The 27,846-nt window shown below is 36.5% G+C and overlaps 1 protein-coding gene across 1 annotated transcript in view; it reads right to left on the bottom strand.

The window, feature by feature from the left end:
• Csmd3 (CUB and Sushi multiple domains 3) overlaps positions 1-27,846 on the bottom strand; it is a gene marked incomplete at its 5' end in the record, with an annotated part of 1,006,505 nt that overhangs the window by 683,818 nt on the left and 294,841 nt on the right. Inside the window, one exon of the mRNA XM_055626685.1 lies at positions 18,137-18,258. Coding sequence (XP_055482660.1) covers positions 18,137-18,258 — 122 coding nt within the window. The remainder of the gene's footprint in view (positions 1-18,136; positions 18,259-27,846) is intronic.

Genomic DNA, 27,846 nt, shown 5'->3' with positions numbered 1-27,846 from the left:
CAAACTCAGGCTGTTGCAATTACAAAATTAGTTAAATAAGTGATCTGCCTCATGGCAAACGCTAAGCCTCTGTATTGTCCTAGAAAGTATTCTTCTTTTATGTTAGCAGAATAACTACCTGTGTTGTGTCACTATTTCCTTCAAATTTAAGCATTTCCTCCAAGAGAGAATAGAGAAACTCATAAAACACAGGAAGTGAATGAAACTTACAAGGCTCCAGAAGCTCTGAAAATTTTATTTTCATAATGCCTCTCACCAAGTTTAAACACGTACAAAGCGAATGGCTACTCTCCAGTAGAGAAGCCAGTAATTTAGACAATGAATTCCAAGGATAGAATTTTCATGAATGTATCCTTACACCCATGTTGAAATGGACTTTCTGTGTGTGTTATTTAGGTATGTGTACTAATGTATGTTAGTGTTTGTATGAATGTGTATGTGTGTGAGTGTGTGCTTGTGATGAAAAGAATGCACATAAAATAAAGCTTCCTGCATTTATTGCAAGAGTCTTAATTATGTAGTTTTATATTTCACCATAATTTTCTTCCTAAAGCTGATCTAGAAGAAAGAGCTTTAGCTCAAATTATTTTTCTAACAAGTATGTTGATGAAATGCTACCTTGCTTATTTTGCTGTTGATTTACACAAGTCAGTAATTTACTTTGAATTCTAGTAAAATAAAACATGAATTGTCTGCATACTACAGAATTCCTATTAAACGGAGTGGTAAAATATTACATTTCAAAGTTTTCATTTCATAACAGAAATAGATTTTTCTAGGAATAATAAATGAATGTTAAAATAGAAAAAATAACAAGAAATGTGTGATGAAGAAAGAATTTTTTTCATAAGTGTGTGGTCCTGTGAATGTCCAATGTGTTCTGATGAATAAAAATGATTGTAAAATGCAAAAAAAAGAAAAGAAAAAAGAAAAAAGAAAAAAAGACATGGACTTTCAGGTGTTAAAATTTCCTCCAAGACACTCATGCTTTTATTTGTAAACCCTCACCCATAAGTTACCATAATAAACTGAAAGGCTGAAAGGCTCCCTCATCCAAACATGGTTAGGAGTCTTTTTCTTTCTTTTTTCCTTTCTTTTTTTTCTTTCTCTCCTTTCTTTCTCTCTTTTCTTTCTTTCTTTCTTTCTTTTTTCCTTCCTTCCTTCTTCCCTCTCTTTCTCTCTCTTTTTCTTTCTGAATGTTATCATTGCCTTATCTAAGATGAATTGATGGCACATCTCCATGAAAATAAGACATAATGCAATTTTTCTCTTAAATTTTTGAGAATTCTTTCATTAACTGCTTGAATTAAGGTTTTTCAAAACTTTTATGGTATGTATATAATCATTTCAATGTCTTAGTATATCTCTTCTTCATGTATAAATACATAATTTATTTAATATATTTAATAATGAACACTAGTTAAAAATTTTGTATATGCCTTTTTATACATTTTCACTCAAAATGATCTCATTTTATCATTACTGGAAATAAAATCTTGTAACTTTTGATTGTTATTAATGATGATTAATGGAAATTACTCTTTACTTCATAATGTCACATGTTTGATAAAATTAATAGTTTTTTTAAAAAAACTTTGTGAAAATATTATTTGTTATTAATTTAGGCAGCCATCAAATAGTTGCATATTTGTATGTTTTATACAGGATTCAAAACCAAATAAGGCATAGTGTGTCTATAAAACAAAACAAAAAACAGAACTGTCTAATTAAATAATTACAATAAATTGTACACAACATGATGAATAGAGAACTGTGTATATGACAAAAGAAAGATTGAGATTACATTTCAGATATAAAATGTGTTCACTATTTTGCTGTGTTCTGCTTTGTTGCCCACAGTGTGTGCTAACAAAAGAAAAGTGATGGTTAGATACAGAGTTTGGAAAACAGGAATGAAATCTCCTTGGTGAAAATATTAGTTTTACCAAAAATCATCAGTTTTACGATGACAATCTCCACATTAGAGAGGTATCTAAGAGAGTGTCTAGTTCTTTTATTTGAATTAGTATAAATTAGCTTATTCTTAGGACGACTCATTTGTTAAAAATTTCCAAAACTATCTGTGTACAAATCTGAGTAACTCACAGGTAACGTTCAGGAGTTACATCAGGTTTCAGTGATTTTCATAACTGTCTGCCTTTCCTTTTAGAAAGTTTACAGTACGAGATTATGACACCATGCACAGCATCTTCAGGGTCTGTACTTCTTAAGGTCCTAGTGCTGAGAAGAGAAATATACATAACCTATATCTCTTCCCCAGAATCTAGCTCCAATAGATTAGCACAAGGAAACTAAAATTATTTTCTTCTGAGTCCCATACGGATTCAAACCACATTTAAGGTCCAGCAGTAGATGACCAAGACACAACAAACTTCATGTTTTCTTTGGAGTTCTTTGTCTTATAACACACCAGACATTGTTTTCTTTCTCTTTTTTTTTTACATTTTTTCTTTTTAAAATTATTATTATTATCATATATTAAAATTGATTCTGGCTGTGGTCCCCAACTTCCTCTCCTCCCAATCCCACCCACTCTCCCTTTTTTTCCCCTATGCCCCTCTCCTAGTCCACTGGTATGGGAGGTACTCCTCTCTTTCCATTTGACCCTAGTCTATCAGGTCTCATCAGGACTAGTTACATAGTCTTCCTCTGTGGTCTGGTAAGGATCAACCCCCATCAGGTGAGGAGATCAAAGAGCCAGCCACTGAGTTTATGTCAGAGATAACCCCTATTCCCCTTACTAGGGAACCCACTTGGAAACTGAGCTACCATGGTTTATATTTGTGCAAGGGTTCTAGGTTATCTCCATGAATGATCCTTGGTTGGATCATCAGAAAAGATGTCTGGCCCAGATTTTGGTTCTGTTGCTCTCCTTGTGGAGCTCTAGTCTTCTCCAGCATATTGTCTCCCCCTTCTTTCATAAGAGTCCCTGCACTCTGCCTAAAATTTGGCTATGAGTCTCAGCATCTACTTTAATACCCTTCTGGTTAGATTTTTCAGGTGTCCTCTGGTATGCTTCCATCCTGTTCCTTGCTCTATCTTCCAAGGTCTATGCCATTTGCCTTTCTGAATGAGGATTTAGCATCTTACCTAGGGTCTTCCTTCTTGATTAGCTTCTTTAGGTATACAGATTTTAGTATGATTATCTTATATTAAATTTATAATATCCACTTATGAGTGAGTATATACCATGTGTGTCTTTCTGCTTCTGGGATACCTCAATTAGGATGCTCTTTCCTAGTTCCCACCATTTGACTGCAAAATTCATGATTTCCTTGTTTGTTTAAATCAATAAACGGGACTTCATAAAATGAAAAGCTTCTGTATAGCAAAGGACACAGTCATGAGAACAAAACGACAGCCTACAGACTAGGAAAGTATCTTCACCAACCCTATATCTGACAGCGGACTAATGTCCAGAACATATAAAGAACACAAGAAGTTAAAGAGTAACAAATCAAGTAATGCAATTAACAAATCCAATTAACAAATTGTTAACAAATTAACAATTAACAGAGGTAAACAGAATTCTCAATAGTGGAATATAGAATGGCAGAAAAACACTGAAATACATGTTCAACATCCTTATTCATCAGGTAAATACAAATCAAAACAACCATGAGATTTTATCTTATTCCAGTCAAAATGGCTATGATCAACAACTCAAGTGACAGCACATGCTGGAGAGGATGTGGAGAAAGGGAAAACCCCCTCTATTGCTGGTGGAACTGTAAACTTGTACAACCACTTTGGAAATCAATTGGTGCTTTCTCAGACAATTAAGAATAATGCTTCCTCAAGATCCAGCTATACCACTCCTAGGCATATATCCAAAATATGCTCAAGTATAACAAAGACATTTGCTCAACCATGTTCATAGCAGATTTATTCATAATAACCATAAGCTGGAAACAACAGAGATGTCCCTCAATTTAGGAATATATACAGAAATTGTGGTACATTTACATCATGGAATACTACTCTGTAGTATGGATTTTAATAAAATACTCCCTAACTGAATCCAAGAACACATAAAAGATATCATCCACAATGTCCAAGTAGGCTTCATTCCAGGCATACAGGGGTGGTTCAATATACGGAAATCCATCAATGTAATCCACCATATAAACAAACAGAAGGAAAAAAAAAACCCACATAATCTTCTCATTAGATGCTGAAAAAACATTTGACAAAATCTAACACCCATTCACGTTTAAAGACTTAGAGAGATCAGGGATACAAGGCACATACCTAAACACAGTAAAAGCAATATACAGCAAGCCTATCGACAATATCAAACTAAATGGAGAAACTTAAATCAATCCCACTGAAATCAGGGACAAGGCAAGGGTGCCCACTCTCTCCATATCTCTTCAACATAGTACTTGAAGTCTTAGCTATAGTAATAAGACAACTAAAGGAGATCTAGGGGATACAAATCAGAAAGGAAGAAGTCAAAGTATTATTATTCACATATGGCATGACACTATACAGAAGTGACCCCAAAAATTCTACCAGAGAACTCCATCAGCTGATAAATGCCTTCAGTATAGTGGCTGGATACAAAATTAACTAAAAAAAATGGGAAACAACACCCTTTTTAATAGCCAAAAATAATATGAAGTACCTTGGTATGGCTCTAACCAAACATGTAAAAGACCTATATGAAAACAAAACAAAACAAAAAACTTCAAGTGTCTGAAGAAAGAAATTGAAGAAGCTATCAGCAGATAGAAAGTTCTCCCATGCTCATGGATTGGTAGGATTAACACAGTTAAAATGACCATCCTACAAAAACCAATCTACAGATTCAATGCAATTTCCATCAAAGTACCAACACAACAGAACTTGAAAGAACAATTCTCAATTTCATATGGAAAAACAAAACCGCAGAATTTCTAAAACAATCCTGTACAATAAAAGAACTTTTGGAGGTATCGCCATCCCTGATATCAAGTATATACAGAGCAATAGTAATAGAAAACAGCATGGTACTGGCATAGAAACAGAATGGTGGATCAATAGAATAGAATAGAAGACACAGAAATATGCCTAGACACCTACGGATACTTGATTTTTGAGAAATAAGTCAAAACAATACAATGGAAAAAAGATAGCATCTTCAACAAATGGTGCTGGTCTAACTGATATCTACATGTAGAAAAATGCAAATAGATCCATACTTATCACCTTGCACAAAACTAAAGTCCAAGTGGATCAAAGATCTCATCATAAAACCAGAAACACTAAACCTGTTAGAAGAAAAAGTGGGGAAGAACTTGGAACTCATTGGTCAGGACACAGCTTCCTGAACAGAACAACAACAGCACAGGCTCTAGGTTTTTTGTTATTTTTGTTGTCGTTGAGCTCCAGCTTTAGTCCATTGTGGTCAGGATACAAGGGATTATTTCAATCTTCTTGTATCTGTTGAGGCTTGTTTTGTGACCAACTTTATGGTCTATTTTGGAGAAGGTTCCTTGAGGTGCTGAGAAGAAGTTAAATTCTTTTTTGTTTTGGTGAAATGTTCTGTAGATGTCTGTTAGGTCCATTTGATTCATGACCACTGTTAGCGTCATTGTTTCTTTGTTTAATTTCTGTTTGTTGACCTGTCCTTTGTTGAGAGTGGGGTGTTGAAGTCTCCCACTATTAATGTGTACGAATCTATGTGTGGTTTCAGTTTTATTAATGTTTCTTTTACAAATATGGGTGCTCTTGTATTTGGGGCATAGATGTTCAGAATTGTGGTGTCTTCTTGGTGGAGTTTTCCTTTGATGAGTATGAAATGACCTTCTCCATATCTTTTGATTAATTTTTGTCAAAAATCTATTTTATTAGATATTAGAATGGTTACTCCTGCTTGCTTCTTGGTTCCGTTTGCTTGGAAAACCGTCTACCAACCCTTTACTCTCAGGTAATGTCTATGTTTGTAACTTAAGTATGTTTCTTGTATGCAGCAGATTGCTGGGTCTTGTTTATGTATCCACTATGTCAGTCTGTGACTTTTTATTGGAGATGTTAAAGGAGATTATTGACCAGTGACTCTTAGATGCTTTGATATTGCTGTTGGCTATGGTAATGTGTTTGTGTACTTGGCTACTTTTAGTTTTGTTGTAGTGAGGTTATTTGTTTCCTGTGTTTTCCTGAATGTAGTTAGTTTTCTTGGATTATATTTTTCCTTCTAGTATCTTCTGTAAAGGTGGATTTGTGGGTAGGTATTGTTTAAATTTGTTTTTGTCATTGAATATCTTGTTTTCTCCATCTATGTGGACTGAGAATTTTGCTGGATATATTAGGCTGGGCTGACATCTGTGTTCTCTTATGGTCTGAATGTTATCTGTCCAGGCCCTTCTTGTCTTCATAGTCTCTGTTGAGAAGTCAGGTGTGATTCTGATGGGTTTGCCATTATATGTTACTTGGCCTTTTTCTCTTGCAGCTTTTAGTATTTTTTCTTTGTTCTGTAAACTTACTGTTTCGATTATTTTGTGGAGGGAGGATTTTCTTTTCTGGTCTAATTTATTAGGTGTTCTATAGGCCTCTTGTGTTCTTATAGGCCTCTCCTTTAAGTTGGGGAAATTTTCTTCTATGGTTTTGTTGAAGATATTTTCTGGGCCTTAGAGGAGGGAATCTTCTTTTTTCTCTATCAGTGTTATGCTTACTTCTATAGTTCCTGTGTTTTTCCCTAAATTCTTCCTCTCTATAATTTCCTCTGTTTGTGTTTTCTTTAATTTTTCCAATTCTATCTTCAAATCTAGAGTTGTTTTGTTGATTTCCTTCACCTGTCTTATTGTATTTTCCTGTCTTTTTTATTTTTAATGAATTATTATATCCATCCTCATTTCCCTCAGACATATCTGTCATGTTTTCTATAATAAATCGCTTTCCCAACTTCATGTCCTTTTTTATTTTTATATTTAGTAACTAAGTTCAATTACAAATGCTTAGACATTGACATCCACTGTAGCATGGAAAGCCTATAAGAAGTAATGTTATGAAAAAAAAAGTTGTTTTTTTTTTCTGCTCTAGCAGCTATTAAGCATGAAATATTCCTCATTAAAAAATGAGACCTGAGGAGTACCTCACCTATTTATTGCTATTGTTCCTGGCTACATACCATGGAAACACCGTATTACTAAAGAAATCCTGGTTGTAGGGTATAGAGGAATCAGCCTCAACCTGACCAGGAAACTTCCACTTTTTTTTCATACGTTCCTTCTCATAGGCTTTCCATATGAGAAAGTCCTCACAGAATGTGTCCTCACATTCGGGAACATATAGGCTTTTGTAATTGAACTTAGCAGGTTTCTGAAACACAGAAACAAGAAGAAATGAAGTTGCGAAGTGGATACATTGTAGGAAACATGACAGGTGATATTTGAGGGAAGTAAGGAAATAAGTATTACACCGAGTTATAACGCTAAATAGTGCCCTATGTCCTTGCTTTCTGTAAGATATTTAATTTCTATCCTAACATGAATAGTTGGTCCCCTACTAGTATAGCAAACACTGTCGTGCCAGAAGCTATTACCAATGGTTGATCTGGATCTCCTTTGATGTCCCTTCCCTTAATTTTAATAGCTATCTTCCAAATGCATTTGCTTCTAAATGACTTCAGCAACAAGTTTCTAGGTTTATATGACATACTCGTGATGCATTTAGACAACACATGGCGACCTAAATTGGATAGCACTTAGCTGGTGATTATGGAATGCAGAAGTATGAATTTTCTGCTTTCTCCTCTGATTTAGAACAGACTGTCCAGTGTGGCTCACAGTACATGGCATTGCCTTAATGCTTAGATTTTGCCTATAGTTGAAATTTTTCTTACTATTAAAATGTTATAGCTTTTACTACTTTTATAGTTCCACTTAGTTTGCTTGAATAAACCACTTGTATGCAATACTATTTTAGGTCTGTATTTCCATGAACCAAATCTATGACACCTATGTAGTCGGTAGAAAAATAAACTCTGCTGGTCTAACTAGGCCATACACCTGGCACTGAACTTTACACAGTCCTAAATTGTTCAGTTTTTGGTAGAAAGAATTAGTGGATTTATAAGTGTGAGGTCTGAAGGAAGTATCAGAACCTCAGTTCCAATGGTGGAAACACAACATATACCTAAAAACAGACTTGTGTTCCAATTCTTGAAGCCTTTGTGGTGAGGAGAGCAGAATGAATGTATTTTTCCTTTTTAAGAAATCAGTTTCTTGATTTTTCCTGCTTCAAATGTCCATCCCATTTGTTTTTACTTACCCCGGAACCTCCTATTTGTTTAGCTTCTTTAGGTGTACAGATTTTAGTATGTTCATCCTAACTTATAGTCTAGTATACACTTATAAGTGAATCTATACCGTGTGTGTCTTTCTGCCTCTGGGATAACTCACTCAGCATGATCTTTTCTAGATCCCACCATTTGCCTGCAAACTTCATGATCTCCTTGTTTTTAATTGCTGAATAGTATTCCATTGTGTAAATTTACCACAATTTTTATATACATTCCTCCTTTGAGGGATATCTGGGTTGTTTCCAGGTTCTGGCTATTATGAATAAAGCTGCTACAAACATGCCTGAACAAATGTCCTTGTTACGTTCTTGAGCATATTTTGGATATATGCCTAGGAGTGGTATAGCAGGATCTTGAGGAAGCACCATTCTTAATTGTCTGAGAAAGCGCCAGGAGCCTAGCATCTGAAAGACTCTGCGTGGCTGTACAGATGCTGAGATTCATAACCAAACCTTGGGCAGAGTGCACACAATCAAAATCATTTGAATGAAGGAAGAGATAGTAAAACCTGGAGAGTACGGGAGAGCCATAAGGACCAAACATATCTGAGCACATGGGTCTTTTCTGAGATGGATTCTCCAACCAAGGACCATGCATGGATATAACCTAGAACCCCTGCTCAGATGTAGCCCATGGCAGCTCAGCATTGAAGTGGGTTTCCCTAGACTGTCTCTGATGTGAACTCAGTGACAGGCTCTTCGACCTCTCCCAACATCACCACGGAGGGCACAGCAGCCTTGCTAGGTCACAGAGGAGGACATTGCAATCAGTCCTGACGAGACCTGATAAACTAGGGTCAGATGGAAAGGGAGGAGGACCTCCCCTATCAGTGAACTTAGAAAGGGACAGGGAGGAGATGAGGGAGGGAGGATGAGGTTGGGAGGGAATTAAGGAGGGGGCTACAGCTGGGATACAAAGTAAATAACCTGTAATTAATATAAAAAATAAAAATGTAAAAAATAATAATAATAAATCAGTTTTATTTTTGAAGTGAAGGTAGGAAAGTAATACTTTATGGTTTAATTATGTTTCTTCATACAAAATAGATTTTCAGTACATGCTTTTAATATAAAAAAATAATGGGTTGATGTGCCTAGACATTCATTTTTCTCCAATAATTCAAATTTTTTTTCTCACTTAACTGAATTAAATATTTGGGAAGGTTTCCATGATACGTTAATGTATCACCTAAACACCAAACCATTCTATATCTCAGGATAGTAGGAAACCTTATAAAAATATTTTACCAGAATTTCATAAAAAATGTCAATAATTATTTTTATGACATATCCAAGGAAAAGAATGCTATAGTTAAGTATCATTTAATCTAATATAAATATTGTCAGCACTTAGTTATAAACTAGCATAAATCCAATTAAAATATTTACTGTCCAATGTTTTCTCTAGACTTGCAACATTTTCTCTGTGAAATTGTGTCAATGATTAAGACAGAAAGGACTTAGGGATTTATCTTAGAGATATTTGGATGCTGTGAGATGAAAAAAAACAACTGTTTTTCACAAGATTCAATGATCACAACTATAAGCATATCATTAAAGGATCAGCACTCTGATATGAATGCTTTTGCACCATTTTTTGTTTTTTATATTAATTACAGTTTATTCACTTTGTATGCCAGCAGTAGCCCCCTTCCTCATTCCCTCCCAATCTCACCCTCCTTCATCTCCTCCCATGCCCCTCTCCAATTTTTGAAAGTATCATGGAACATATTTAATGTGGACCAGCCAGATATATACTTTAGATATTTATAACAACATTATTGACTTTAAAAGATCAACTATAAAAACATATGAACTACAACCATCAAAATAGTTCTACAATAACAGATTTTTTTTTTATTCACAATGGTTTCTTTTAATGAGCTTTAGTTGAAAACAAGGTAAAATGTTCAGAAAACACGATGCTTCAGAAAATTATGAGCAAACAACAGGATTTTGACTCCAGCCTCAGGATGCTGCCATTTCTTAGTAATAGGAGACAGATGGAAAGATCAGACTCCTCCTACTGGCTTGTTATAGATATTTGGTAAAAATGTGAAAATTCAAATATGTGTATTTCCCTTTTGACACTCTTAGTGGGGTGTTAATTTACACATTACAACAGCAGATTTAAATAACGTACCTACCTGGAAATCTTACCAAACAATAGAGATGTGTGCTAGTGGGATATGTTAGAAATTGCCTTTCATAAAGAGTTCTAGGAGGTAATCTATGGAAATATTTCTTTCCAAAAGCATTTTCCTTTTTTTTTTTTTGAATTTTATTTTTTTCTTATCAGTTACATTTTATTAATTCTGTATCCCAGCCATGTCCCGATCCCTCATTCCCTCCCAGTCCCTCCCTCCCTCCCTCATCTCCACCGTGTCCCTTTCCAAGTCCAATGATAGGGGGGGACCTCCTCCCCATTCATCTGATCCTGTTTTATCAGGTATCTTCAGGACTGGCTGCAAAGCCCTCCTCTGTGGCCTAACAGGACTGCTCCTCCCTTGGGGCGGTGGGAAGGCCAAAGAGCCAGTCATTGAGTTCCTGTTAGAAATAGTCCTTGTTCCCCTCACTATGGGAAACCAATTGGTTACTGAGCTACCACAGGCCACATCTGAGCAGAGGTTCTAGGTTATATCCATACATGGACCTTGGCTGAATGTCAGTCTCAGAAAAGACACTGTGCTAGATATATTTGGTCCTTATGGATCTCCTATCCTTTCCTCATCAGACTAACTCCCCTTCTTTCTTATGATTCCCTGTACTCTGCCAAAGGTTTGGTCATGAGCCTTGCTTTGAAAACACTGCTAGTTAGAGTCTTTCAAATGTGCTCAGTAGACTCCTGTCATATGTTCAATGCACATACCATCTGTCTTTCTAAACAAGGATTGATCATCTTACCCCATGTCCGCTCTCTTGATTATCTTTTTTAGGTGTACAAATTTCATTATGTTTATCGTATCTTATAGGTCTATATAAGTGAGTATATACCGTGTTTGTCTTTCTCCTTCTGGGATATTTCACTCAGGATGATCTTTTCTAGATCCCACCATTTGCCTGCAAATTTCATGATTTTCTCCTTTTTCATTGCTGAGTAGTATTCCATTGTGTAAAAATACCACAATTTCTGTACCCATTCCTCTGTTGATGGACATCTGGGTTGTTCCCAGGTTCTGGCTATTACAAATAAAGCTGCTACAAACATGGTTGAGCAAATATCCCTTTTGTGTACTTGAGCAAACTTTGGGTATATACCTAGCAGTGGTATAGTTGGGTCTTGAGGAAGCACTATTCCTAATTGTCTTAGAAAGCGCCAGATAGATTTCCAGAGTGGTTGTACCAGTTTACATTCCCACCAGCAGTGCAGGAGGATTCCCCTTTCTCCACAACCTCTCCAGCATGTGCTGTCCCTTCATTTTGGCCATTCTGATGGGTGTAAGGTGATATCTCAGGGTCGTTTTGATTTGCATTTCCCTGATGGCTAATGAGGATGAACATTTTTTTAAGTGTTTCTCTGCCATTCGATATTCCTCTGTCAAGAATTCTCTGTTTAGCTCTGTTCCCCATTTTTTAATTGGATTACTTGGTTTGCTCCTTTTCAGCTTCTTTAGTTCTTTGTATATACTTGATATTAGTCCTCTGTCAGATAAAGGGTTAGTGAAGATTCTTTCCCAATCTGTAGGTCATTTTGTTTTGATGACAGTGTCTTTTGCTTTACAGAAGCTTTTCAGTTTCATGAGGTCCCATTTATTGATTGTTGCTCTTAGAGCCTGTGCTGTTGGTGTTCTGTTCAGGAAGTTGTCTCCTGTGCCAATGAGTTCTAGGCTGTTCCCCACTTTTTCTTCCAACTGATTTAGACTATCTGGTTTTATGTTGAGGTCCTTGATCCACTTGGACTTTAGTTTTGTGCAGGGTGATAAATATAGATCTATTTTCAATTTTCTGCATATGGACATCCAGTTGGACCAGCAACATTTGTTGAAGATGCTGTTTTTTTTTTTTTTTTCATTGAATGGTTTTGGCTTCTTTGTCAAAAATTGAGTATTCATAGGTGTGTGGGTTTATTTCTGGGTCTTCTATGCGGTTCCATTGATCCTCCTTTCTGTTTTTATGCCAATACCATGCAGTTTTTATTACTATTGCTCTGTAGTACAACTTGAGATCGGGGATGGAGATACCTCCCGATGATCTGTTGTTGTACAGGATTGTTTTGGAGATTCTGGGTTTTTTGTTTCTCCATATGAAGCTGAGAATCTTTTTTTCAAGGTCTGTAAAGAATTGAGTTGGTATTTTGATGGGAATTGCATTGAATCTGTAGATTGCTTTTGGCAGGATGGCCATTTTCACAATGTTAATCCTACCAATCCATGAGCACGGGAGATCTTTCCATCTTCTGAGATCTTCTTCAATTTCTTTCTTCAGAGACTTGAAGTTTTTCTCAAACAGGTCTTTCACTTGCTTGGTTAGTGTCACACCAAGGTACTTTATGTTATTAGTGGCTATTGTGAAGGGTGTTGTTTCTCTAATTTCTTTCTCGGCCCTTTTGTCTTTGGTATACAGGAGGGCTTCTAATTTTCAAGCTATGTGATACTTCTATTCATGTACTATGAAATTGAAGCATGCATGTATGTATTAAATATATATATATGAATATTTACATATGTATTATATATAATGGAAAAGATGAATGCAAAATTATATTCTTGGATTAATTGATATATTCACTCAGACTCGCCTTATAGTGCTGTCTGTCTCTGTATCAGTCTCTCTCTTTTATTCTTTCATATATTTGAAGTAGATAAATAAGTAAAATTAAATAATTCTATTTTACTTTTAAAAATTCATTCATATTTTTATAAATTAGAGTTTATTCACTTTGTATCACCTCTGTAGCCCCCTACCTCATTTCCATCCCAAGTCCACTGATAGGGGATGTCCTTCTTTCTTTCCATCTGATCCTCACCTCTCAGGTCTCATCAGGACTGGTTGCATTGTCTTTATCTGTGGTCTGGTAAGGCTGCTCCTCCCTCAAGGGTAGATGATCAAAGAGCCAGCCACTGAATTCATGTCAGAGACAGTTCCTGTTCCCATTACTAGGGAATCTACTTAGAGACTGCCCACTTGAGCTGCCATGGGCTACATCTGTGCAGTGGTTCTAGAGGTTCTTGGTTGGAATATTAGTCCCAGAAAAGACCCCTATGACCAGAATATTTTTGATCTTTTCCTCTCCTTGTGGAGCTCCTGTCTTCTCCAGGTCTTCCTATCACCTCCTTCTTTCATAAGATTCCCTGCACTCTGCACAAAGTTCTGCTATGTGTCTCAGCATCTCCTTCGATACCTTGCTAGGTAGACTCTTTCAGAGGCCCTCTGTGGTGGGCTCCTGTTCTGTTCCCAGTTTTCTCCCTTTTTCAATATCTATTCCCTTTGTCTTTCTACATAAGGATTATCTTACCTAGGGTCTTTCTCCTTGCTTAGCTTCTTTAGGTGTACAGATTTTAGTATGTTTATCCTATATTATATGTCTAATATTCATTTATAAGTGATTATATACCGTGTGTGTCTTTCTGCTTCTGAGATTACCTCACTCAGTGTGATCTTTTCTAGTTCCCACTATTTGCCTGCAAATTGCATGATTTCCTTGTTTTTAATTGCTGAGTAGTATTCCATTGTGTAAATATACCACAATTTCTGTATCCATTCCTCAGTTGAGGGACATCTGGGTTGGTTCCAGATTCTGGCTATTATGAATAGAGCTGCTGTGAACATGGTTGAGCAAACGTCCTTGTTGTATAGTTAAGCATGTTTTGGATATATGCCTAGGAGAGCTATAGCAGCATCAGTAACCTAATTAAAAAGTGTTAAACAGAGTTAAACAGAGAATTCTCAATAGAAGAATATATATATAATGGCAGAGAAACACTTAAAATGTTCAACATCCTTAGTCATCAGGGAAATGCAAATCAAAACGACCTTGAGATTTTACCTTACACTCATCAGAATGGCTACAATGAAAAACTCAAGTGACAACACATGCTGAAGAGGATATGGAGAAAGGGGAACCCTCCTCCATTGCTGATGGGAATGTAATCTTGTACAACCACGTTGGAAGTCAATCTGGCGCTTTCTCAGACAATTCGGGAACAGTGCTTCCTCAAGTTCCAGCTATAGCTCTCCTAGGCATATACCCAAAATTCAGTAAAATTTCTGATTATTGAAATAGAATCATAAATACGATTTCAGGCTTAAAAGTATTGACAAATACTATAGAAACAGCACATCGCAAAATAGAGATAATTTTACTAATTATGTATTATCAGTAATATTGATTTTTATAGTATTATAATTATGCTAATTATAAAATAAGTGTTTACATTTATTCTGGGATTTAAAAAAGTTTAGAATATCATATTATATAATTACAGAAAAACTACAAGTAACTCAATCATGATAGTAATTTAACCTTCCCAAGACTGACGTGTTCGAGTCTTTTAGATAGGGCCTCATCTTGATGGTATTTTATATGCTTGTTATGACAAAACAATTTCATTTATTTATTTATTCACTTTGTATCCTAGCTGTAGCCCCCTCCCTCATCCCACCCTTCCTCTGTCCTCTCTTTCCGTGTCCCTCTCCAAGTCCACTCATAAAGGAGGTCCTCCTCCCCTTCCATCTGACCCTAGTCTATCAGGTATCATTAGGACTGGCTTCATTGTCTTCCTCTGTGGCCTGGTAAGGCTGCTCCTCCATCAGGTGGAGGTGATCAAAGAGCCAGTCACTGAGTTCATGTCAGAGGTAATCTATGTTTCCATTACTAGGGAATCCACTTGAACACTGAGGTGCCATGGGCTACATTTGTGCAGGAGTTCTAGGTTATCTCCATGAATGGTCCTTGGTTGTAGTATTAGTCTCAGAAAAGAACCCTGGTACCAGATATTTTGGTTCTGTTGATCTCCTTGTGGAGCTCCTGTCCCCTCCAGGGTTTTCTATCTTGCCCTTCTTTCCTAAAATTCCCTGCACTCTGCCCAAAATTTAGCTATAATTCTCAGCATCTGCTTTGATATCCTGCAGGGTAGAGTCTTTCAAAGGCTCTCTGTGGTGGTCTTCCCTGCTGTTCCCTGTTTTCCACCTCTTCCAATGTCCATCCACTTTGCCTATCTGAATGAGGATTGAGCATCTTACCTAGGGTCTTCCTTCTTGATTAGCTCCTTTAGGAGTACAGATTTTAGTATGTTTATCCTATATTATATGTCTAATATCTGTTTTTGGGATACCTCACTCAGGATCATCTTTTCTATTTGCAACCATTTGCCTACAAATTTCATGAGTTCCTTGTTTATAATTGTTGAGTAGTGTCCCATTCTGTAAATGTACCACAATTTCTGTATCCATTTTTCAACTGAGGGAAATCTGAGTTGTTTCCAGCATCTGTCTGTTACAAATAAAGCTGCTAAGAACATAATTGTACACATGTCCTTGTTGTATAGTTGAGCATCCTTCTGATATATGCCTAGGAGTGGTATAGCTGGATCTTGAGGCAACACTATTCCTAATTTTCTGAGAAAGCATTAGATTGATTTCCAAAGAGGTTGTACAAATTTACATTCCCACCAGCAATGGAAGAGGGTGACAAAACAATTTTAATCACAGCTAAATTTAATATGATATTTTTTCATATTTAATGATATACTTAGTTTATAATTATTTCAATGAAATAAATGTATAGTTTTTTGTAAATCCTATAATAATGAGTACATACATTAATACATACATTAATGCATGTATACCTACACACATATGTACATATATACATACAGGCATACATACATGCATGCACAAACACATCATTATCAAATGAATGCAAAACTGAGTTCATGATCTGATCTTAGAACCATTATTTAAGGATTCTGATAAATGGAGAAAATGTAGTTATTACTCTATTTAGAGCCTTATGAGTATTAAATAATTCACAAAATGTTTCTAAATTACTTTGAAGATTATGCATCACTGTTTTAAAGCGTTGAATAAATTTTAAGATATCATCATAATTATTTTGAATTTTTATTTTCTAAATTTCAAATTATCTGGCCAAAGAAAGTATTTATTAAAAGTTTAATTCATTATTTTGGATTAAATTAATGACTGGTGAACAGGTGGAACAATTTTCTTATGCATCTGTGGGTCTGATTTATTATTTCTTTCTTTGTTTTTTATTTTTCCTAATCTTGATGAAAATACATTTACTATTTAGGGAGCTCTAATTTTTTGTTTTTATTCATCCAACATGGTTCTCTAATAAAGCAAATATAGTTCACCAACAAAAATGAATTTTATACCAAACCTGTGGCTCTTAAGCTCAGGGTTCAAAAGTTTATGGATACTAGAGCCATTCTCTTAGGGAGTTAATGGTGTCTCTAAAAATTACTGATATATTCCAAAGATCTACTAACGCAACAAATAAATCAATGTCTATTATTTTACTCATTACCTACTATAAAAGATGAACTACATGCTTTATTCATCATAATTCAGCAAAAAAGAAATTGGATTGGGGGATTCAAACAATTTCAATTGCTCTTTAAAGTATACACTGGTATAAAATATGTGATCTGACATAATTTTATAGCCTTGACTGCTAATATTTTTCCATTCTAATCATGGAACATATTAGAATCTAAAGAACTGCGAAGAATTTAGAGTATTTACAACTTAAAACAAAACTAAGTTCATAGAGAACTGTACCTTTCAGAGAGAATAAGGGTAGTGGAAGCATGAGAATGGAGCTAAATTTAGTTTCTCTTGTTCGCATGGGATATTATATTTTTGTTTAGATTATTGTGGTACATAATACATTACCCATGATATGATCGAACAGAAAGAAAATCCAACCATTATAAACTTCAATAATATGGCTCTTGCATGTCTATTAAATTACCGAATTATTGTTAGTGACAGCAAAACACAAATCAAATTTACATATGCATGGAAACATGATATACCTAAAAGACACATTAAGTAGAAAATATGTCAAGTCAAGAGCGATAATTCACAGCTGCTTTAGAAAAAGAAACCTCAGCTTGCAAACTCCAAACACATATATCAAAAAGCACCCAATGATAACTTTAGGATATATTCCCTTACAAGTTAGTAACTGGGAGCAGAGATGCTAGTTTTCAAATTTCTCATTATATTTCTTTAAAACGTAAATAAGTAAGATCTGGAGAGGACAGGAACTCCACAAGGAAAACAACAGAACCAAAAAATCTGAGCACAGGTGTCTTTCCTGAGACTGATACTCCAACCAAGGACTATGCGTGGAGATACCCTAAGACCCCTGCACAGATGTAGCCCATGGCAGTTCAGTATCCAAGTGGGTTCCATTGTAATAGGAACAGGGACTGTCTCTGACATGAACTGATTGGCCTGCTCTTTAATTACCTCCCCCTGAGGGGGAAGCAGCATTACCAGGCTACAGAAGAAGACAATGTAGACAATGTAGGTCTCACTCCTGATGAGACCTAATTGACTAGGATCAGAAGAAAGGAAAAGAAGACCTCCCCTATCAGTAGACTTGGGGAGGGGCATTCATGCAGAAGGTGGAGGAAGGGAGGAATTGGGACAGGAATTGAGGAAGGAGGGAACCACAGGGGGGATGCAAAGTGAATAAAGTGTAATTAATAAAGAATTATTAAAAATCCAAAAATAAAATAAAATAAAATGTAAATAAGGCTGCATTGTGAAATCATGTTGGAGTTATGGGTTTCTGTCCTCTCCTCACCATCTCTTTGTCATTGTGTTTATGACTGTGTTTTTTAAGTGCAGTTACCCTTACCTTATTTGTATTCACCGCTGTGATGACCCAGACACATTGTGCATTGCTGTCATACTGGAATGGAAAGTTGGGAGATGTAAAGGTGCCACTTGGTCCTTGAAGATTAGAGCCACATGTCTTCACTGAAAGAAAAAAAATAATATTTCAAATATGGGTGTATAACCTGTATAAAATCACAGTAATCAAATATCGTTCAAAATCGTTTAAAAATCGTTTAAAATTGCACAAATATGACAGCATTGAAATGTATATTATGATACTCTAATGTCATATATTGAAATTAGAGAACTTTTCGCTTTCGAAAATTTTTTTAAAAAAATGATAGTTTGAACATGAGTAGACAACAAATTATAAGTAAAAGTATAAAAAATATTGAAATGTTTTGTGTTACATAAATTGCAGTGTCTTTACATTCCAGGAATCCTAACCCTGGCACCTTAAATGTTGCAAGAAATTGTGAATATAAGTGTGAGGTATGATAAATGTCTGCTGTGTGTAAAGTTTGCAGTTAGACGGACGTATATTTACCTATATTATCTTAATACAAATACTCAAAGAGAAGGAAGCAATACCTTGAATTGATGAGCAATTTGAAAAGATTTTTTCTATTAATAAGTTTCCAAGGACTGCTAATAGCATGTCAATATTAAATTGACTCATGTTCTTCCTGTGAGTTAGACCACTAAGACAAAAGAAGAGCCATGCAAGTAATTTTAATGAATTGACAAAGAAAGTGCTAATGTTCCCTCAATTTTCTGCTCCTTTCTTCTGAATGAAAATGCTAGCCAAACATGGTCTCTTTTTATTCTTTTCCTGAACCACAATTTTGCTAGGCGCTAATAACTGGGAATTGCATGTCTTTGCCTTATTTCATTAAAATCTCAGCATGTTATATTTTTCTAGCCTGTCAAAATAATGAATTATATTTTTTAAGGAAGCTGCAATTGAATGTGTCTTCATATACATTATGTTTAAATGGTTTACATCACTGTCATTTTAAAGATCAAGTTAGGATAGTCCTAAACATGTTCATGATAAGCCCAAGGTCATTCTAGAAAACAGCACAGGTACATTTGCACTAAGATTTCTATGACATAAATATTCTTATTGGAGTTTGTAACCAAAAAAATCATCTTATCTTCATCAGTTATTTGGATTTTGAGGTAAATTTTTCCCAGGTCCCCTAGGAATTTTATAAACTTTTTATTAGGACTAATTTTACTTAAACATCTTCTAGTTAACCCCTGCACTTCACTATTAGCTGTAAACAGTGCTACAGATGGGATGAACTGGTACTTGGCTACATCTAATTTCATGGTTTTGCTCCTCTTCAGACTCACTTTTCCTGACTACAATAGACAGTCGCATATCTGCTCTCTAGACTCCAGTTTCTCTTGCCCTGAAGAATCCTCAGTGCTATTATACTAGTCTGTCTAAAATCTATGTTTGATTACCTTACTTAATTGCATGTAAAGTTACATGGCTGTTTTTTATAGGATGAGTTAGAAACTACCTAACATCCAAATGATTCCTGTAGACTTTCAGTCCAGTTTCATGCCCTGCTATCTTTCGTAGTCACACATTTTGCTTGTGCTTGTAGTGCCTTTTGTTCTATTTATTTATTTATTTATTTATTTATTTATTTATTTATTTATTCATTCATTTTATTAGTTACATTTTATTAACTCTGTATCCCAGCTGTATTCCTCTTCCTCATTCCCTCCCAATCCCACAGTCCCTCCCTCATCTCCTCCCTGCCCCTTTTCAAGTCCACTGATAGGGGAGGACCTCTTCCCCTTTCATCTGACCCTGTTTTATCAGGTATCTTCAGGACTGGTTGCAAAGTTCTCCTCTGTGGCCTAGCAGGGCTGCTCCTCCCTTGGGGGGTAGGGAGGTCAAAGAGCCCACCATTAACTTCATGTCAGAAATAATCTCTGTTCCTCTTTCTAGGGTACCCACTTGGATACTGAGCTACCATGGGCTATGTCCAAGCAGAGATTCTAGATTATATCTATACATGGTCTTTGGTTGGAGAAACAGTCTCATATAAGACCCCTGTGCCCAGATATATTTGGTCCTTGTGGAGCTCTGATCTTCTCCAGGTCATATTAACTCCCCCTTCTTTCATATGGTTCTCTGCACTCTGCCAAAGGTTTGGTTATGAGTCTTAATATCTGCCTTGATACACTGCTAGGTAGAGTCTTGTGCCTCTTGTTCTTTCTGGAATGTGTCATACCTAATTGTAGAACTAGTTATGGTACTCTCAGTTCTAAAATGTTTCTTCTCATGTTGGCTTGCAGAAATTATGTCCACTTGAGCAACTCTTAGCTGATGTATCAATACTGTTGATGGAAGGGACTCATTATTTCTTCATTGCTTTTATTGCTTGTAGTCCCTATAGACCATCGCCTGAACAGCACATCTGTAAAACTGCTCAGTTGATAGTGAACTGATAGACTGTGTGTTTTTAAAGACTCTGAGAACTGTTTAACCAATCACAAGCCAGGATTGCTGGGAGTGATACTTTCTCCTTAGCTATTCTCTGAAAAATAAAAATTCCCAAAATGCATGTACAATTACAATCTTCTAATGGAAGCTTATTTATCATCTCTGTTAGTTGCCTGTGCTGTATTTTTCTTAGTATAGACACTTTGCTAAAGAAATAAACACACCTTTGGCATAGCTTTAAAGCAGATCATTTGAAGTAAAATAAAAATACATTATTGGATGCAAATACAAATAATTTCTCTGATGTAGACTTTAATAATCTGCAAAAAAAAAGCCAATGTGATTTTAGTAGAAGTACGCAGTGAAGAAGTGCATTCAGTGTAGTAGAAAAAGTCCTTTACTTGAACGATACAATGAAAAGTGAGAATACTTGCTAACAATGTCAATGGCAGTAAAATAAATGAATGTATGTATGAATGAATGAATAAATAAATATATAAATATTATCAACACTATTCTTTATCCAACTGAACTAAGTTCCTAGCTATGAGTACATACTATTTTGTTTGATAAATGATGAAAAATTTGCTATTAAAGGATAAAAATGTGGATGCCTACAATTAGTGATACTGTTCAATCTTGTCTAAGATGCTTTTAGAAAAGGCAATAAGTTATAGAAAAAAAAAAACAAAAAGTTGAGGATTTGGAGAATGTTCCATTATATGGTACACTTTTAACCATTTAATTTCAAAAGATTTAATGCCATTTATTTTCATTTTAATATGTTGCATTCTGATGAATTTTCTGGTCCTGTGTGGTATCACTAATTTGTGTGTATAGCAAGACCCTTTGGCTGATGCTCTAAAGGTATGTTTCAGAACTGTGGGAAATTTTGTGAAGTCTGTTTCTTTTCTATAACTGGTAATATGGCCTATTTGGTTTAAGACGTTATTATTCAAATGGTTTGGTATATCCCGTACGTTCTGCTGTACCTTCTACTTTCACCTGTTTACACTTAATCCATACCATCTGTAATCTATCTGTAATCTCAAAAAATGGACTCCGAAATTGATAGCATCTTTTGTGTATGAGAATTTTATATCACTATTCCATCTGTCTGAGTAATGTATTTACTCATTTGTTACAACATGATCTGCTGCTTTGTATTCAGATATTCATTGCTTGTACCCTGGGATTCTTATTGTTCTATGAGGATACATTTATGTAACCAAAGTAATGCTGTTTAACTTTGCCTCCCAAATTAGCGCTAATTGGCTAAATAAAGTCTCCTGCATATCTGGGTTGGGCAGTAATAAAGTAAGTGGAGGGAAGGTTTGCAGGCTGGGAAGACAGAGAATCACAGTAGTGGGGAGGGAAAGGAGGAGAAAGGACAGGAGAGGAAAGGAAGAGGCAGAGCATACCATGGATTAGTGTAAACAACAACCAAGTAATCCAATAAAGAAAAGGGGTACGGAGCTAAACGGAGAATTCTCTATAGAAGAATATTGAATGGCATAGAAACACTTAAAGAGGTGCTCAACATCCTTAGTGATCAGGGAGATGCAAATCAAAACGATCCTGAGATTTCACCTTACACCCATCAGAATGGCTAAGATAAAAAACTCAACAGACAACACATGCTGGAGAGGTTGTGGAGAAAGAGGAACCCTCCTCCACTGCTGGTGGGAATGTAAACTTGTACAACCACTTTGGGAATCAATGTGGCACTTTCTCAGACAATTAGGAGTAGTGCTTCCTCAAGACCCAGCTATACCACTGTTAGGTATATATCCAAAATTTGCTCAAGTACAAAAGGACATTTGCTCAACCATGTTTGTAGCAGCTTTATTTGCAATAGCCAGAATCTGGAAACAACCCAGATGTCCATCATCGGAGGAATGCATACAGAAATTGTGGTATTTTTACACAATGGAATATTACTCAGCAATCAAAAAAGAGGAAGTCATGAAATTTGCAGGCAAATGGTGGGATTTAGAAAAGATCATTTTGAGTGAAATATCCCAGAAGGAGAAAGAAAAACACGGTATATACTCACTTATATAGACCAATAAGATATGATAAACATAATAAAATCTATATACCTAAAGAAGATAAAAAAGTGTGTGGATTTATGTCAGGGTCTTCTATTTGATTCCATTGATCCATCAGTCTGTTTCTTTGCCAGTACTATGCAGTTCTTAGTATTGTTGCTCTATAGTACAGCTTGAGATCAGGGATGGAGATACCTCCTAAAGATCTTTTATTGTAGAGAATTGTTTTAGCAATTCTGGGATTCTTGTTGTTCCATATGAAGGTAAGAATTTTTCTTTCAGGGTCTGTAAAGAATTGTTTTGGTAATTTGATGGGAATTGCATTGAATCTGTAGATTGCTTTTGGTAAGATGGGCATTTTTACTATATTAATCCTGTCAAGCCATGAGCATGTGAGATCTTTCCATTTCTTGATATCTTCTTCTAATTCTTTCTTCAGAGACTGGAAATTTTTTTCATACAAGTCTTTGACTTGCTTGGTTAGGTTCACACCAAGGTACTTTATATTATTTGTGGCTGTTGTGAAGAGTGTTGTTTCCCTAATTTCTTTCTTGGCCATTTTGTCTTTTGAATACAGGAGGGTTACTGAATTTTTTTTAAATTAATTTTGTATCCAGCCACTTTGATGAAGGTGTTATTCAGCTTTAGGAGTTCCCTGGTAGAATTTTTGGGGTCACTCAAGTATACTCTCATATCATCTGAAAATAGTGATACTTTGACTTCTTCCTTTCTAATTTGTATCCCTTTGTTCTCCTTCAATTGTCTTATTGCTCTAGTTAGGACTTCAAGAACAATGTTGAAGAGATATGGAGAGAGTAGACAGCCTGCCTTGTCCCTTATTTCAGTGGGAATGATTTAAGTTTCTCTCCATTGAGTTTGATGTTGGCTATAGGCTTGTTATATATCGCCTTTACTATGTTCAGGCATGTGCCTTGTATCCCTGATATCTCCAAGACTTTAAACATGAATGGATGTTGGATTTTGTCAAATGCCTTTTCAGCATCTAAGGAGATGATCATGTGATTTTTCTCCTTCAGTTTGTTTATGTGGTGGATCACATTGACGGATTTCCATATATTGAACCACCCCTGCATGCCTGAGATGAAGCCTACTTGGTTACAGTGGATGATGTCTTTGATGTATTCTTGGATTCGGTTTACAAGTATTTTGTTGAGTATTTTTGCATCAGTGTTCATGAGGGAGATTGGACTGAAATTCTATTTCTTTGTTGGGTCTTTTTGAGGTTTAGGTACCAAGGTGACTGTGGCTTCATAGAATGAATTTGGTAATGTTACTTCTGTTTCTATCTTGTGGAATCCACACACTTATTAACACCTGATTTTTGACAAAGATGCCAAATCCATTCAATGGAAAAAAGACAGCATCTTCAACAAATGGTGCTGGTCTAACTGGATGTATACATGTAGAAAAATGCAAATAGATCCATACTTATCACCCTGCACAAAACTAAAGTCCAAGTGGATCAAAGACCTCAACATAAAACCATACACACTAAACCGCTTAGAAGAAAAAGTGGGGAATACCCTTGAACTCATTGGCACAGGAGACAACTTCCTGAACAGAACACCAACAGCACAGGCTCTAAGAGCAACAATAAAATTATGGGACCTCATGAAACTGAAAAAAACGTCTGTAAAGCAAAGGACACTGTCCTCAGAACAAAACAATTCCCTACAGATTGGGAAAGGATCTTCACCAACCCTATATCTGACAGACGGCTAATATCCAGTATATATAAAGAACTAAAGAACTTAAACAGCAAAGAATCAAGTAATCCAGTTAAAATGGGGTACAGAGCTAAACAGAGAATTCTCTGTAGGGGAATATCGAATGGCAGAGAAACACTTAAAGAAATGCCCATCCTCATTAGCCATCAGGGAAATGCAAATCAAAACGACTCTGAGATTTCACCTTACACCCATCAGAATGGCCAAGATGAAAAACTCAAGTGACAACACATGCTGGAGAGGTTGTGGAGAAAGGGGAACCCTCCTCCACTGCTGGTGGGAATGTAAACTGGTACAACCACTCTGGAAATCAATATGGTGCTTTTTAAGACAATTAGGAATAGTGCTTCCTCAATACCCAGCTATACCACTGCTAGGTATATACCCAAACTTTGCTCAAGTACACAAAAGGGATACTTGCTCAACCATGTTTATAGCAGCTTTATTTATAATAGCCAGAATCTGGAAACAACCCAGATGTCCATCAATGGAGAAATGGGTACAGAAATTGTGGTATTTTTACACAATGGAATACTACTCAGCAATCAAAAAGGAGGAAATCATGAAATTTGCAGGCAAATGGTGGGATCTAGAAAAGATCATCCTGAGTGAAATATCCCAGAAGCAGAAAGACAAACACGATATATACTCACTTATATAGACCTATAAGATATGACAAACATAATGAAATCTATACACCTAAAAAAGATTATCAAGAGAGCAGACATGGGGTAAGATGATCAACCCTAGTTTAGAAAGACAGATGGGATGTGCATTGAACATATGACAGGAGTCTACTGAGCACATCTGAAAGACTCTAAATAGCAGTGTTTTCAAAGCAGATACAAAGACTCATGACCAAACCTTCGGCAGAGTACAGGGAATCATGAAAAAGAAGAGGAGTTAGTATGATGGGGAAAGGATAGGAGCTCCACAAGGACCAAATATATCTGGGCACAGGGTCTTCTCAGAGACTGTCATTCAACAAAGAACCATGTATGGATATAACCTAGAACCTCTGCTCAGATGTAGCCTGTGGTAGCTCAGTAACCAATTGTTTTCCCATAGTGAGGGGAACAAGGACTATTTCTAACAGGAACTCAATTACTGGCTCTTTGACCTCCCCACCCCCCAAGGGAGGAGCAGTCCTGTTAGGCCACAGAGGAGGGCTTTGCAGCCAGTCCTGAAGATACCTGATAAAACAGGATTGGATGAATGGGGAGGAGGTCCCCCCCATCAGTGGACTTGGCAAAGGGCACATTAGAGATGAGGGAGGGAGGGTAGGATTGGGAGGGAATGAGGGAGCAGGACACGGCTGGGATACAGAGTTAATAAAATGTAACTGATAAGAAAAAAATAAAATTAAAAAAAATAAAAAAAGAATTTAAAAAAATATAAATAAATAAACAAAAAATAAACAAACAAATAAATAAATAAAAGAGGGGGAAAAAAAAGAAATGCTCAACCTCATTAGCCATCAGGGAAATGCAAATCAAATCTATCCTAAGATTTCACCTTACACCCATCAGAATGGCTAAGATCAAAAACCCAAGATACAACATATGCTGGAGAGGTTGTGGAGAAAGGGGAACCCTCCTCCATTGCTGGTGGGAATGTGAACTTTTACAACCACTCTGGAAAGCGATCTGGCACTTTCTCAGACAACTAGTAATAGTGCTTCCTCAAGAACCAGCTATACCACTTCTAGGCACATATCCAAAAGATTCTCAAGTACACAATAAGGACATTTGCTCAACCATGTTTGTAGCAGCCTTATTAGTAATACCCAGGAGCTGGGAACAGCCCAGATGCCCTTCAGTGGAGGAATGGATGCATAAATTGTGGTATATCTACACAATGGAATCTTACTCAGCAATAAAAAAACAAAGATATTATGATATTTGCAGGTAAATGGTGGGATCTGGAAAGGATCATCCTGAGTGAGCTGTCCCAGAAGCAGAAAGATGCACACGTTATATACTCACTCATATAGACATATAATATAGGATAAACCTACTAAAATCTGTACACCTAAAGAAACTAATCAAGAGGGAGGACTCTGACTAAAATGCTCAGTTCCTATCCAGAAAGGCAAAGAGGCTGGACATCAGAAGAAGGAGTAAAGAGGGAACAAGTCAGGAGCCTGACACAGAGGACCTCTGAAATGCTCTGTCCTGCAGACTATCAATGTAGATGCTGAGGCTTATGGGCAACCTTTGGACAGAGTGCAGGGAATCTTAGGAAAGAAGTGGGAAACAGTAAGATCTGGAGAGGACAGGAACTCCACAAGGAAAACAACAGAACCAAAAAATCTGAGCACAGGGTTCTTTCCTGAGACTGATATTTCAATCAAGGACTATGCATGGAGATAACCTAAGACCCCTGCACAGATGTAGCCCATGGCAGTTCAATATCCAAGTGGGTTCCATTGTAATAGGAACAGGGACTGTCTCTGACATGAACTGATTGGCCTGCTCTTTAATTATCTCCCCCTGAGGGGGAAGCAGCATTACCAGGCCACAGAAGAAGACAATGCAGCCACTCCTGATGAGACCTAATTGACTAGGATCAGAAGGAAGGAAAAGAAGACCTCCCCTATCAGTGGACTTGGGGAGGAGCATGCATGCAGATGGTGTAGGAAGAGAGGGATTGGGACAGGAGGAGGAAGAGAACCACAGGGGGGATACAAACTGAATAAAGTGTAATTAATAAAGAAAAAAAAAGATAAATAAGAAAGAGGACCTGGGTAAAATGATCAACCCTCACTTAGAAAGACAAATGAGATGTGCATTGGACATAGGAGAAAACAAGTAACAGGACAAGAGCCTACTGCAGAGGGCCTCTGAAAGACTCTACCTAGCAGTGTATCAAACTGATATTAAGATTCATAACCAAACCTTCAGCACAGTGCAGGGAATCATATGAAAGAAGGGGGAGTTAGTATGATATGGAAAGGATAGGAGCTCCACAAGGACCAAATATATCTGGGTACAGGGATCTTTTCTGAGACTGACACTCCACCAAGGATCATCTATGGATATAACTTAGAACCTCTGCTCGGATGAAGCCTGTGGTAGCTCAGTAACCAATTGCTTTCCCATAATAAGGGGAACAGGGACTATTTCTGACAGGAACTCAATGGCAGGCTCTTTGATCTCCCCACCCCACAAGGGATGAGCAGTCCTGCTAGGCCACAGATTTGCAGCCAGTCCCTAAGATACCTGATAAAACAAGGTCAAATGAAAGGGGAGGAGGCCCTCCCCAAGCAGCAGACTTGGAAAGGGGCAGGGAAGATATGACGGAGTGAGGGTGGGACTGGGAGGCAAGGAGGGAGGGGTATATAGCTGGGATACAGAGTTAATAAAATGTAACTAATAATAAAAATAAAAATTGAAAGGCAACCAGGCTAAATGGATAGATAGATAGATAGATAGATAGATAGATAGATAGATAGATAGATAGA

Source organism: Psammomys obesus, unplaced genomic scaffold, assembly GCF_907164565.1.
Source record: "Psammomys obesus unplaced genomic scaffold, mPsaObe1.curated_primary_1811, whole genome shotgun sequence".
Lineage (NCBI taxonomy): Eukaryota > Metazoa > Chordata > Mammalia > Rodentia > Muridae > Psammomys > Psammomys obesus.
This window is presented reverse-complemented; position numbering and strand designations above follow the sequence as displayed.